The sequence below is a fragment of the Anomaloglossus baeobatrachus genome, chromosome 4 (genome assembly GCF_048569485.1).
Source record: "Anomaloglossus baeobatrachus isolate aAnoBae1 chromosome 4, aAnoBae1.hap1, whole genome shotgun sequence".
Taxonomy (NCBI): Eukaryota; Metazoa; Chordata; class Amphibia; order Anura; family Aromobatidae; genus Anomaloglossus; species Anomaloglossus baeobatrachus.
This window is the reverse complement of record NC_134356.1, coordinates 527,575,843-527,590,825: the sequence shown is the minus strand read 5'-3', so window position 1 is coordinate 527,590,825 and position 14,983 is coordinate 527,575,843. Positions and strand designations below refer to the sequence as shown.

The 14,983-nt window shown below is 41.6% G+C and overlaps 2 protein-coding genes across 5 annotated transcripts in view; both read left to right on the top strand.

The window, feature by feature from the left end:
• Positions 1-14,983, top strand: part of LOC142303986 (cell surface hyaluronidase CEMIP2-like) — a 135,639-nt gene that overhangs the window by 78,811 nt on the left and 41,845 nt on the right. For 2 of the 3 annotated variants that reach the window (XM_075345917.1, XM_075345916.1), the window contains exons 4-14: positions 3,917-4,057; positions 4,445-5,000; positions 7,604-7,773; positions 8,122-8,310; positions 9,408-9,577; positions 11,119-11,328; positions 11,409-11,614; positions 11,827-11,896; positions 12,025-12,153; positions 12,244-12,329; positions 13,063-13,194. In XM_075345917.1, the coding sequence (XP_075202032.1) occupies positions 3,917-4,057; positions 4,445-5,000; positions 7,604-7,773; positions 8,122-8,310; positions 9,408-9,577; positions 11,119-11,328; positions 11,409-11,614; positions 11,827-11,896; positions 12,025-12,153; positions 12,244-12,329; positions 13,063-13,194 (2,059 nt within the window). Of the gene's footprint in view, positions 1-3,046; positions 3,130-3,667; positions 4,058-4,444; positions 5,001-7,603; positions 7,774-8,121; positions 8,311-9,407; positions 9,578-11,118; positions 11,329-11,408; positions 11,615-11,826; positions 11,897-12,024; positions 12,154-12,243; positions 12,330-13,062; positions 13,195-14,983 lie in introns of those variants that run through there. The other variant, XM_075345918.1, reaches the window with a different exon arrangement.
• The window catches only part of CEMIP (cell migration inducing hyaluronidase 1), a 166,975-nt gene continuing 155,032 nt past the window's right edge, over positions 3,041-14,983 (top strand). For both annotated transcript variants that reach the window (XM_075345921.1, XM_075345919.1), the window contains exon 1: positions 3,041-3,129. The gene's annotated coding sequence lies outside the window, so the exon portion shown is untranslated. The remainder of the gene's footprint in view (positions 3,130-14,983) is intronic.

Here is a 14,983-nt window from a genome sequence, read left to right as displayed (position 1 = left end):
TAGCGATGTCGCAGCATGTAAAGCCCCCTTTAGAAAGCTGGATGGAAGTTCTAATGACGGCCAGATTGGTTACATCACCCAGCTATAAAAATAGAAAAATGAAAATTTTAACAACCTGACAAAAGAAAATGGGCCAAGATTGTATACTTGTTCCATATTAGGTCTAATCCCCCCCCCCATTTTTTTCGAGACAACCTCTTTTATAATGCACTTACTGATCTGAACCGAAGACTATGGCCACCTAGGCATTGGGCATTGATAGTATTGGATAAATGGCCATCCATGTAATCCACGGGCAGCTGGAGTATGTCTGAGTCATTTGTCTATTCAGGATCGTGGAAAAGACCCCCTATTAGATATCCCTACTCCTAACAACGCATACATATAGGGATTCGCCATATTGGATACCCCTTTAAATGCAATCTATCAGGACAACGACGCCCCCACAATCGGTGCTGGATCTGACATATTTCCTGTTTTGAGAACTATTTTTGTACATGGGATAATCCTTATTTGTTAGGAAACGTTGTTTTATTAGTTGCAGTAGTCTCTGAGATACATCCGTCCCAATGCCTGTTGATAAATCCGGTGCTGATTCATGCTGGAATATTTACAGTGTTGTCAATAAATCTTTATTCTTCTATTACAATGTTGCATTAGTTTATTTTGAAAGCCCCTCTGCCGAAATTGTGCCTGTGGGCAGCAGAGCATCCTGCGTTAAGGTTTATGTAACGCTTTCACAATAAAGCATGCGTGTAGTAAACAGCTCCATGACACAATAATGATTATTAAGGGGTTAGGAATGTAAGAAGCTGTGGCATTGCCTCATACTGGCATCTCCTATAGTAATAAATATGACTGGCATCGTAACATCCTCCCTAAGATCGCTGAGTGTAAAAGCCACAATTTATAATGAGAGTCTCAATTATTCACATATGTGCACATGAAGCTGGTCTGACCTCTATAGGGCTCCAGGACTGATCAATTCATATTTATTATTTATCATGCTTAAATATCGTCATCATATTCCGCAGCACAATACACACATTGTCATCACTGTCCCACTATCTATATTCCCTAGCACTATACCGTTACCACGTGGCAGTGACCCAGGTACCCAGGAGAACATACACATGTCTGTGGTGGGAGTAAAACCCAGGATCCCAATTCTGCAAATCAACAGTTGTGGCCATTCATAGCCCATGCCCTGGATATGTCCTGGATCTGCTGGTCCCATTTCTAGGACTTGCATCTATATGACAGACAATATCCCAAGTGGTAGGATTCAGGAGAGAATGCAGAGGTGGGGTCGCCTGAGTGTGACTCACTCTGCCCCTGGAGCTTCTGCAACAGCTGAGCCCCTCTGACAACCCCATTAGGACTCAGGACCCTATTAGGACTAAGGACCCTACTGGACTCAGGACCCTATGAGGACTAAGGACCCTATTAGGACTCAGGACCCTATTTGGACCCAGGACCTCATTAGGACTCAGGACCCTATTAGGACCCCATTAGAACTCAGAACCCTATTAGGACTCAGTACCCTATTAGGACCCCAGACCCCATTAGGACTCAGGACCCCATTAAGACTCAGGACCCCATTAGGACTCAGGACCCTATTAGGGCTCAGGACCCTATTAAGACTCAAGACCCAATTAGAACTCAGGACCCTATTAGGACTCAGGACCCCATTAGGACCCAGGACCCCATTAGGACTCAGGACCCTATTAGGACTCAGGACCCTATTAGGACTCATGATCCCATTATGACTCAGGACCCTATTTGGACTCAGGACCCTATTAGGACTCAGGACCCCATTAGGACTCAGGACCACATTAGGACTCAGGACCCCATTAGAACTCAGGACCCTATTAGGACTCAGGTCCCCATTAGGACTCATGATCCCATTAGGACTCAGGACCCCATTAGGACTCAGGACCGCATTAGGACTCAGGACCTTATTAGGACTCATGATCCCATTAGGACTCAGGACCCCATTAGGACTCAGGACCCCATTAGGACTCAGGACCGCATTAGGACTCAGGACCCTATTAGGACTCAGGACCCTATTAGGACTCATGATCCCATTAGGACTCAGGACCGCATTAGGACTCAGAACCCCATTAGGACTCTGTGCCAATTGTGTCTGAGCTGATATCAGTATATATGATAAAGATCTCCAAACATATATACGGTATTAACTAACGCCATAGAGTCCTATTATAAAAGAAAACGTATACCGCACACTATACATTTTTGTGGTGGTCCTTTGCATTGAAATGTATATTATTCTGCACTATCCTATACAATTGAAGAAAGTTATGGAGACGTACATGAACCCTGTACAATTATCATATAAGCATATAGCTGTTCCTGCCATTATGGTATACAATGTTGCTGAATCCGGGGCTGATTCATGCTGGGATATTACAGTGCTGACTATAAGCTTTATTCTTCTATTACAGCAGGCAGGGTCACAGTACTCAGCTCTGCTACATCTGGTCAATTCTGCTTTCAGTTTTGCCTCTGGAGCTGTATTTCTGTGCACTAATCATAGTCAGGCATTTTATGGACTCTCTATAGTGTTAATGCGCTGGTCATGGCCAGAAAGTGGCAGTTCTGTGGCCAGGTGGTAATCTGCAGAAAGAGTTTGGCTGTGAAAGGTGGAAAGTGCCGCTATGTCAGGTCAGGAGTGCGGTGCCCATCATCCTGCATCCATCAGGTGCCTGCCTGCTGTGTGCAGCAACAAGTGCCGGCAGCCTCACCTCCCCCCGTATGTGCAGCCTGTGCCGGCATCACCGACAGGGAGGAGGAGGAGGAGGAGGAGTGCGCACTCAGACCTCACTGCTGGAGGGTTACCGGAGACAGCAGACTTCAGGAGGCAGAGGGCGGGAGAAAGGGGGACATGAAACGGAGGGATAGAAACATAAGAGGAGGGATGGAGATAGAGGAAAGGTGGGAACATAAGAGACAGAGGGAGGACAGCCCTCAGCACCACACACTATATATAAGAAGAGTTTACCCTCCACAGCAGCACACAGCAGCGCCGAGGACCAGAACTACCACCGAGCTCCAACTACAACTCTCATCATCCCTGGGAACTTCTAAGAGACAAGGGAGGTCAGACAGGTGAGACTGCACACTACTGGCACTGCAGGTGGGGGGCATGGTGGGCAGTATCCACTGTGTTCTGCATGTATGGTGGGCTGTATCCACCTGACACTGTTGGTAAGGTGGGCTGTATCCACCTTGCTCTGCAGGTATGGTGGGATGTATCCACCTTGTTCTCCAGGTATGGTGGGCTGTATCCACCTGACACTGTTGGTAAGGTGGGCTGTATCCACCTGACACTGTTGGTAAGGTGGGCTGTATCCACCTTGCTCTGCAGGTATGGTGGGATGTATCCACCTTGTTCTCCAGGTATGGTGGGATGTATCCACCTTGGTCTCCAGGTATGGTGGGCTGCATCCACCTGGCACTGCAGACATGGTGGGCTGTATCTGTGATATTTCCATTCCTGAGCTCAAGGCTCCAGTAACAAGCAAGTGCACAGTGTGGCAGATGTTCCATGGCAGGTGCAGGACTTGTTCTCCTTGGTCACTTGGTTTCCCCTCAGCACTTTTTTGGTTATTTGCACCCATCACTTAACTGTTCCGTTTATTCCAAGTCTCATCTTCCTGGAGATGGCCAGTAGCCCTATAAAAAGGGACCAAAACAGAAGGCAACAGGTGGGTGGACTGAGCTGCTTTCTTGGCTGCTTTCTCTGCTTTCAGCTCTTGTATCTCACAGCTAAACTGTCTGTGTGTGTTCCAAATCTTCCACCTAAACCCCTTTGTCATATGTTGTCCTACATGTCAGCAGCAATGTGGCGGGTTTTTTTTTAGTGTTCTGAGTATGATAGATAAATGTGTTGCAGACAGGTGTCCTGGTAAGAAGCCGTATCTCCTCCCGTGGCACCCTGGCCATGATGGACGAAGGTCAGCTGTGATAGGACGTGGTCTGGCCCTGAGACTTGAATCCTCAGCCACCTTTCACTCACTGATAATTCAGGATGGAGGTAAATAATCTCTATTGAAGATAGGCAGTTTGCCAGAATATGTGGTTGTAACCTGTTGGGCATGGTAATTTACCATAAAGTATGACCTTCAGCTTTAGGGATTCATCAGTGTGAAATACTGTTTGCACCTGGGGCATTTCTAGTTGATTTCTGCTGGATTACACTTTCCTTCACTGTCTATTGTTGGCAAGGCTTGAGATGAACTTTGCCAAATACCTTTTCACTATCTTTAATCTCCTGTCAATTTAAGTTTTACATCTAATTAGAATGAACAATGCGGTGTTACATCCAGCATTAGAGTGGACTAAACATATACCAGATGATGTGACTCAATATTCTGAGATCTGTGCGTATTCAGGTTTTATAGCACTGATTTTTGTGTTTCAGGGTCTTTAGTCTTTGCTGATGACCATATACCAATAACTCTTAGAACCCAGTATATCCTAATTAGAAATGGTGGGTCTCTACACATTGGGTCAGCTCAGTGTCCCTATAGCTCTGGCGCAACTATATCTCTGTATGGAAAGTCCACCGAGGGGGATGACATAGGTGACTTTGGGAAGAAGTTTATTGGTGTAGATGAAGGCGGAATATTGGAACTACATGGAAGAAGACCTTTATCATGGACACAGCTAGATGCAACTCTGCACCCTGGTGGCCTCCCCTATGGATCATACAAATGGGAAAAACACTGGGGAAGCCGGGGTATCAATATAAGGATTATTGATCCAGAGACTGGTCATGTTCAAGCTGCTGAGAGATTTGATACCCACATGTTTCTGGAAGAAGGAAGGAGGCTGGAAGATTTCTTATCCAAGCAGAGTCCTGGTAAGGTGGTGGCCGCAGCAGTCGGAGACTCGGCAGCAAAGAGCTTGAGTCCTGATGTGAGAAGATATCTGAGAGAAGTTCTGAGCAGCAGATACATCTATCATCTGGGCTACAGGTACCGTCTATGACCTTATGTTACCTCATTATAATAAATGCATGCCACCTCATGTGTCTATCAACTATGTAGTAAATTGTCAGCATGGGTTATACATATAAATGTGTGGGACTACAAGTTCCAGCACGCTAGGATTTGTAGTTTCAGTACAATTACTCCAGTTAATGAAGTATGATGAGTTTGGATAGGGCTTGTTTGACCGGGGCCCTGTTTTCTCATAGATTTCAGACCAAACACATACCAGAATGGTTGTAGTTGGGCGTTTTAGGCTCGGATCACCCATGGATCACACTTTATCTTTATCGTGGATTTGTTCTGAATGGATTAACACTAGAACTACTGGACTCGTGACACCTATATAGAAATACATGGCGCAAAGTAGTCAAAATGACTACCTCAGTAGTTCTAGTGTTAAAAAATAAGAATAATGGATCCTAATAAGTTTGATTTCAACTGAATCTGTCAGATTTCATGATTGTATAGAAGTCTAGGTCATTCTACCCTCCATAAAAATTGGAAATTTAAAGCCCACCGATTGGACGGGATCCCATTGAAATCAATAGGTTGATTATGTAAATTCTTTCTATTTTGTGGATGTGACAGAACAGAGAAATTCAGATAAAAATGAACATGAACTGTGGAGCCATTGGAGCAACATTTTACTAGAAGACATCTATATGGGGAAAAGCATTTTCTATTGTTGGTCATCATTAAGACCATATATATACATTTTAGTCTGTTTTGTTAGAAATGAATGAGAAATGTACATATAATGTCTGCCTCATAGTGACTGCCTAAGCCCCTGACTGGACAGCTATTCTGCTTCAATCCATTATCATTGATCAATGTGTTAAATAATTATTCAGAACGATTGCTGGTGAGTGACATCAGGGGTGTCCTCACTTACCTCTGTAATTCCAGGCATCAGCACAGTCTCAGTAGACCACACATAGGGCAAACTCTGGCCACAGGCTGATTTTATTTAGCCCTACATGCCAAGCGCCCATTCCTTGGTATGGAGGGCTATGTGGGGCCCATTATTCTGTATGGTGAGCTATGTGGGGCCCATTATTATATAAGGGGGCTATGTGGGGCCCATTATTCTATAAGGGGGGCTATTGGAGGTACATTATTCTCTATGGAGGACTATGTGGAGTATATTATTCTGTATGGAGGGCTTTGTGGAGTACATTCTTCTGTATGGAAAGTTATGTAGGACCCATTATTCTGTATGAAGGGCCATATGAGGCCCATTATTCTTTATGGAGGGCTGTGTGGGGCACATTATTCTGTATGGAGAGCTATGTGGGGCCCATTATTCTGTATGGAGAACTATATGGGGCCCATTATTCTGTATGGTGAACTATGTGGGCCCATTATTCTGTATGCAGCGCTATGTGGGGCATATTATTCTGTAAGCAGGAGTATTTTGGGCCCATTAATCTGTATGTAGGACTATATGGAGCCCATTATTCTGTATGGAGGACTATATGGGGCCCATTATTCTGTATGGAGCACAAGATGGGTCCCCCGAGTAGGTTAGCCCACGACTTTTATCCAAGTTTTTAACTTTGGCCCTCTGTGTATTTGAGATGACATCGCTGGTATATCACTTCCCCAGTATTGCCACTGGAGAAGTGGCATCAATACAATATGTCATTATGAATACCGCTGGGTTTGTTAGGCTGTTTTGACCGCTAGTCTAAAGCTATATAAGAAAGGATTCCTTGGCTGAACAGAGATTCAGCCTAAGTATATAAGTATATTATCGAGCTCTAGATAAGTAGTCAGGGTGCTGTCTCCTAGGATGCTATATTGTTGGGATACTTCAGGATGATTCGTTAGGTTGAATTGTTGTTTTTAATCTTTATTATAATGTCTGAACAGATGTTTATTGATTCTGGTAATGAAGCGTTTTCCAGAGCTGATGCATTTTCCATATGTCTGCTGGAAACCCTTCTAGCTGGTGTAGAGGTTCTCCAGTGGAGCATGCAGGAGCTCGGGCGTCTACCATGGACAGCTCCTGGGCTGCTGATAAGATATCAGGGATAGACTCCTTAACACCAAGTTACCTGGACCTCATTTCTGCGTCTCAAAAATGACAGCAATGTGAAGAATGTGAGAAGGGAGTCAGGGTAGAGACGCGTCTACAATAATACCTGCACAGGGTCTATTCTCGCTGCCATCACTTGCATCACACGTTCCCTTATCACACAATTACGCACTAATGTATTTTGCTCCAAATATTTACTTAGCATTGGATGAGTTACAGGTTGAGCAGATCTGAAACACGCAAGGAATTCCTTGGTTTTCAGTTCTTGTTTGCTTATAATAATTTGCAACTCTGACAGTCTAATCCTATGGAGGTTCAAGTATGTAATTATCCATTTTATACAATATGGAGTGCATACATGGTGCTGTATGATCAAAACATCTGCTTGGCATAGAGATGAAGGCTTCTTACAATATATGGTGCTGATGGAAGCGAAGGGAGACATCTACTATGCTATCATTATAGACAATATGAACTTATTTTATAATATTATGTAACGTTCTTTCGGGTTTTATAGTGATGTGATAAATTTTTATGTATGTTTTTGTAGACAGCCATGGGCACTGGTTGGTATATTAGGAGAAGGACCATTAAAAGTAAATGAGGACAGAAAACACTATGAAACCAATGGGACCACTGGACTAGCGATTGCCACAAGAGAGTTTCAGACTTACGGGGGAGTACATTTTACCGTTACGGCCTACAGCGGATGGATAAAAGGTAACAACATAGTGTCACATATATAACTTGTAATATTTATACCATTTTTAAGGTTTGCTTGTACCGGTAGAATAGAAATATCATAATAACGTAATGCAGAATATGTTGACATTACATAGGAGCATAAGTTTGCCAAATTTCCAATAGTTGCACTTTCTCAAACAAATATATTCTGTGTAATTGTCTTTATACTAGTGATAAATATTATTATCAGCACAATCTAAAGTGAAAAGACGCCGATCCGGTAGGCTACGTCAGACTAAACACTCATTTCCAGTTTGTAGAGTGATATTCGGGAGGTGTGATCTGGTTGTCCCATGTTCTCACACTTCTGCTCTCACCTATCAGGAGTTCCGCGGAATGGGTTCCGAGTGGCGGTGTCCAGGGGCGTCATCCTGACATTGGCGGATGATAGCACAAGTTGGTTGCCTGGTAACAGGATAGTCATTGCCAGCACTGATTACTCAATGCATCAAGCTGAAGAATTCAATCTGCTTCACTGCCCCGAATGTAAAAGCAATCAGGTTAAAATTGATGGTAAGAAAATACTTTGCAAAGTCTCAGCTTAAAATCATTAATCATCCTAAATTTCACAGGACAGTAACTTCCTGATGTTTATCAGAAAATCATCTGCAATTTTCCCTTACAATCATATCATATAATGAATTACTATGAGATGGAATATTCACTTATAATCAAACTAACACCATTTATTCTCATCAAGGCAATTGATTCATGGTTTGCTGTGTGCTCCATATCTTATTACATCTACCTTTCATATGTTTACATGTAGTGCCCAGTTATTAGAAATGATTGCAGCCTTTACCTCTCTTCCTCTGTCCATATTTATTCATATATTCATTATACTATATATAAAATAATTGTACATATATAAATTATAAATAATTGTATATTTTAATACCCAGTTTTAGATATTGGTATTTATTTTACACATTTTATTATTAGTATACCTATATAATCATTTAGGAAATATTGCAGTTCTTATATTGGCCACTAGATGGAATCATGAGACATTTACGTTAGACTGTGACCAGCTCTCTTTTCCTCCTGCTGTGAAGATGTATTATTAGCTTAACACATATAAATAATATCGCACACATTTTTTATTTACTATTCTATCAATAGTATAAGGGATTTAATATATATAAATATAAATTATAATTTATAGCAAAGAGATTCCTAATGAGCATATAAAATGGAATATTGTTTTTGAGATCCAATATATAATTTCCCGCTGTCTTAAAAAGGCAAAGTGCTTACGTGCAAAGCACATTTCATATTTAATTTTTTTTTGCACTGTAAAGAAATGCTGCCCAATCGGTCTAACCATACAGTCATCATCCCTGTAACCCTATAACTGATAAAATATAACAAAATATGTGTATTTAGTGTGCTCTGTTAAATAAGCTATTTTACCTTTCTTTGGGAGAACACTTTTATGTTATATGGATCAAAGTAAAATACAGTGATAACTCAGTTTTCATTGATAATCCGTCTGAAGACAATCAAAGAAAACCGAAACCAACCATAACCAACGTCAACGAAATCCGAGGTACCACTGTAATATGGAGTGACTGCTTATTTTTAAAACAGTTGTAAATTCTATTCTCCAGGCGTCCCCCTATACCTACACATTGGAGAAGTAGTTGATGGCGTTGATATGAGAGCAGAGGTCGGACTTCTCACAAGGAATATTCGTATCGAGGGGGAAATGGAAGCCTCTTGTTATGGTGACAACCATTGCCAGTTTTTCAATTATGACACCTTTGGGGGCCAAATTAAGGTAAAATATATTGCTCACTTCGTTAGACTGTGGTGCTTTTTGAACTGTGATGCTCCCCATTGTTGATGATCAGAAACAAATAGAAAGACCGTTTTTATAGAAATGATCATATCCTCCACATTTCTTTCTACATCTGCAGCAATCTCTATTGTAGCAGCATAAAAAGACTAATTTTGCACTTATTCAATGTTATCCTGGGTCCAGAGCATAAAAAAATAATAATTTCGAGTTATTTTTAATTTTAATATAGACTTTAATTACAGATAGTTAGGCCCAGAGATCACCTGTTATTATATGAAGCTGTCTGATGAGATCTGTGGAAGTTCGGTTCGGAGTGTGCAGCCCAACTTTAGATAAAGTTCGGTTTGGGACACTGACTTAACCTGAACCCCAACGGAAGTCACTAATTGAGCAGTTGGGGTATCTGCCCACATTAAAGCCAGCCATAAACAGATCACTTCCAGGGAAGGGTGGGCAAAGTTTTTCTATTTTTTGGGGGGAATACACACTACAACCGACTATGCTGTTGTGACCCCCAGTATGAGCTGATCAATCACTGCAAGCGGCTCGCACTGAGATGAGCACCGAGTGTACCCGAGCACCGAGCGCACACTTGCGCAAGTGTTTTGCATACGTAAAGTACCCGAACTCTGTTTTTTTTTTTTGTAAAGTCTGTGTTTGGTTCGCTCATCTCTAGTCATAAACTTCAATGGGTTCTATTACCTTAAGCTCCAAAATTTTCACTTAAACATAAATGAAATGTGTTAACTTGTTATGAACCAGGATTACTGTTTTCTTATGGTCTCAATACTGTAATCCTGTCATTTCCATTATCGGTATGCATTCTACAAAAAGCAATTTGCAAATAATTTGTTAGATGTTACTTTTTTTAGTTTCAACAGATTTTATTGAGAAAAACAGGTTGTAAAAGAGGATAGGGAGAGAGCACGCAGGGAAAGTCCATATTTTGTCCTCACGCAGGAGTCTCCATTCCAACACATGAGTTGCTAGCAATTAATTCTCCCAGCATACAGATAAACTAGGAAAAAAATAGGGGTAACATAAAAGGGTTATCAGGGGATGATGGAATCGGGAGGTACATCTCCAAGATGTATAGAGCTTATGGAAAGTGAGATCAAACATAATGTTCCAATAAGTGCAATAACTCAGTCAACATACGGCAGTCATTGGGGTCTAGATTCTAACAGGGACGTTTGCTTGCTCGCATGGTACATGATATTAAACAGAGCGAGCAACCACAGAAGATAAACCATCAGAGTTATGGGTCTGTAACCACGGGTCCCAGATTGCCCAAAATCGTTCAAGCTCATCATGTCTCAATGCCTCAATTTTCTCATAGAGCATGATGAGCTGTAGCCGGTCCACTACTTCTCTTAGTGATAGAGTTGCTGTCTTCCACCTACTCCTATGTAGATTTTATCCCAAATAATAAAAGCTCCGGAAACATTAGGACAACCTGGGACATCAATGTTTACTTTTTTTTTAATTAAATATTAATTTATGTCTCTTCTTCTCTGTAGATTCAAAGACACTTTGCTTCGGTTCACCTATCAGGAGTGGAGATCACCAACATGGGGCAGCAGATATTAGGAAGTTACCCGGTCCATTTTCATATGACAGGAGCTGTGGATGAAGAAGGTGGATACAACCCTCCATCGTACGTTGATAATCTGGCCATCCATCACTGCTTCTCCAGATGTGTCGCCATTCATGGAACCCATGGCCTCTTGGTATGACCATACTATTTGTGTTTCTGACCATTCTCTTTAGTTTTAGAATATGAGACTTTATATTTTTTCTCTCCTTCCAGATAAGAGATACAATAGGCTATGACACACTTGGCCACTGCTTTTTCTTAGAAGACGGTGTGGAGCAAAAGAACACCTTCTACCATAATTTAGGATTGGTCACAAAGGCCGGCACTATCCTGCCTACAGATCGCAATGAGACTATGTGTTTGGCAATGCGTGATCATGTCTATGGAGATTATATCCCCGTGCCCAGTGCAGAATGCATGTAAGCTTTGGAAAATGCAATACTCTTACATATTAGTTTATTTAAGGTAATTAATTAACTAGTGTGCATAAAAGTAATTAAATATTTACATGTAACATATTCTATAAACATGCAAATTATCATGTATTAATAATCTAAAGAAAAGAATAGTTTTACACGGCATGAAGGTCAACCGGTGTGGCGTATTTGGTAATATTTCTTACTATTTCTAGGGCTGTCAGTACATTTTGGATTTCAAACCCTAATAACAATCTAATTGGGAACGCCGCAGGTGGAGCTCAGGTGAGTAGGGGCAACTCCATGTAGAAGTCTGATACTTTATTGTAGCATTTGAAGGGTTCAGAGTTATCCAACAATGGTCCTTCATGTTGATATCCATTCTGAATCATTATTTCTTGGCCTCTATATAGGATGTCGGTATATGGTTTATATTTCATCGAGTACCGTCTGGTCTCTCGGAGGGCTTGTATCCAGAAGGGCATTCAGAATTTACTCCTTTGGGAATATTCCTCAACAACAGAGTACATTCCAACTTTAAGGTAAGTCTACAGTTACAGTAGAATACTCTGACATGTAGCTACTTTATAAATGTTATTTAACTTACGTTCTGAATTTTTTTCTTTCTTTAGGCTGGTTTATTTATTGGGAAAGGTGTGAAGACAACAGTGGCCAGTGCAGAAAACCCTAGAGAATATCTAACAGTAGATAATGCTCGGTGAGTATTGATTCTCATTGGCCTCTGTGCTACTCAGAATCATGATAGATTGTGTTTGACAATGTTGTTCCCTAAAGGATATTGGTTAATTAGTTAGGGGTATTGCATTATGTTTGGCATAAGTAGAGTAAAATTATGTGTTAATGTACCATAACTATGTATCAGGGGAAGTAAGACTCATCCAAAGATCGCATCGCAGTTCTCGGACTGACTAATGGCTCTCCAGACCTGAGCGCAATAGCTGCATAGAAATACACGCTAACACACTTTTTGCGTCTGGAGAGCCACCAAAACTGCAATCCTCGGACAAGTCATACGGCTGTGTGACTACCCTTTAATCTGATACTCTTATGGACGCTCTACACACAACTCCACTAGCTCAATGCTTCTTTGGGACAACTCCCCACCTAGTTGCTGATGAATCTATAAAGACATATATCCAAGGCATCAGAGCAATCCCGTGATCAATTCTTTATCGGTCAAAATACAAAGGCTAAGACAAGTGTGTTTTAGCCACAATACAGCATATGTCATGCCAAGGTATAAGGAATACAACATTCTTATTCTTATATCTGGGCATGATAAAGGCCTTATCATGGCCGAAACATCATATTTCTAACTCTGGTGCCTTAGATAAATTTCTTTATATATCATTCTCAGATACTACTGATCTTTTCATATCAATTGTCTCATCTCTCGTATATCAAGTTACATGGTTTCATTTATTTCTTAGTTTCCGTCCTCACCAGGATTCAGACCCAGCCAAGCCTCGGGTGCCCGCTCTCATTGACAGACTCATAGCCTTCAAGAATAATGATCATGGTGCATGGGCCAGGGGAGGTGACATCATTTTCCGGAACTCTGGGTAAGATATTTATTAGTATTTTTGTGATCAGATATTACCATGATGAGGAAAACCTTAACATTTTAAGGGAACATGGGAGCTTTAGGTATAGCAGTCAATCGGATCACTGGATTTCCAAATTCCGCATTTAATCAGTTACTGCTGCATATAACACCTGTTACTACAGTAGCATTATACATCTCCCAGGTGCTCATAGGCATGTAGGATCTTAGGTCATTATTACCCTACAATATGTAGACCACATTTGGTCTGAGCGTTACATTACACCACTTGCAAAAACTGAAATAAAATAGTTATATAATGTATATTTCACACGCATGGTGCATTATTGTTCAGTTGCATTAGATATACTTGCGTAAAGCTGTGTCACTAATTTTACTTTATTTTGAAGTAATATGGGATGATAGTCAGTCTGCCCCGAAGCCTCTTTCCATCTTCTGTATTAGCTTTTGTCATCTTACTATGCATCTGCAGTTTTATCTCTATACATAGCTGGAATAGTGTTTAGGGGCAGAACTAGAGACGTATGGCCAAAGTATAATTCTCAGGGCTCATTCAGACGTCATTTTTTCACATACGTATTACATTCATATCTTTGTTTTTCACAGATAGAACTCATAACTATTAGGCTCAGGAACATAATAATAACCTCAGCACTCAGATATATGGACAAGAGATCATTTTGAAAATTTTGAAAATTTTTATTTTTGTTTTGATAAACTGCGAACCGCCAAGCAGAGTAATTTCAGAGGTGCCACATTAGTTCAGTACAAAAGGTTCTGCATAAACAGAAGGCTTGTCACATCCATTGTGACCAATATACTGTTAGGGGTACTTTGCACGCTGCGACATCGCTAGCCGATGATAGCGATGCCGAGCGCGATAGTACCCGCCCCCATCGCAGATGCGATATCTTGTGATAGCTGCTGTAGCGAACATTATCGCTACGGCGGCTTCACACGCACTTACCTGCCCTGCGATGTTGCTCTGGCCGGTGACCCGCCTCCTTCCTAAGGGGGCGGGTCGTATGGCATCACAGCGACGTCACACGGCAGGCGGCCAATAGAAGCGGAGGGGTGGAGATGAGCGGGATGTAAACATCCCACCCACCTCCTTCCTTCCACATTGCCGGTGGACGGCGGGCGCAGGTAAGGAGATGTTTCTCGGTCCTGCGGCTTCACACACAGCGATGTGTGGAGCTGCAGGAACGACAAACAACATCGTACCTGCGGACGCATCGACATTATGAAAATGAACGACGTGACACAGATCAGCGATTTTTCACTGTTTCACGCTCGTTCATCTTCTCTCCTAGGCTTTACATGTTGCGATGTTGTTACCGGCGCCGGATGTGCGTCACTTTCGATTTGACCCCGACAATATCGCAGTAGCGATGTCGCAATGTGCAAAGTACCCCTTAGAATCTTCTCAATGACAGGCATCAAATCAATGTTACTCTGATCCCTCCTGATACTTCTGTGACTTGACAGCCTAAATCATACTCATGTTGTCATTTTTCACTGTGATCCCTTTATGGTTTGATTTTGGATTATACTAACATATATTATGTTTCAATGTTTATGCAGAACCTTTTGTACTGCACTAATGTGGCACCTCTGAAATTACTCTGCTTGGTGGGTCGCCTGTGATTCATGTCTCTTCTCCTTCCTCTCCACATACGTGCACACATAATGTATACATTATTGTACATTGTTTGTATATATTGTACATTTTGTATATACTGATACTTGTGTTTCACATTTTAGGCAAAACCTCGAGAAAGGCTTAC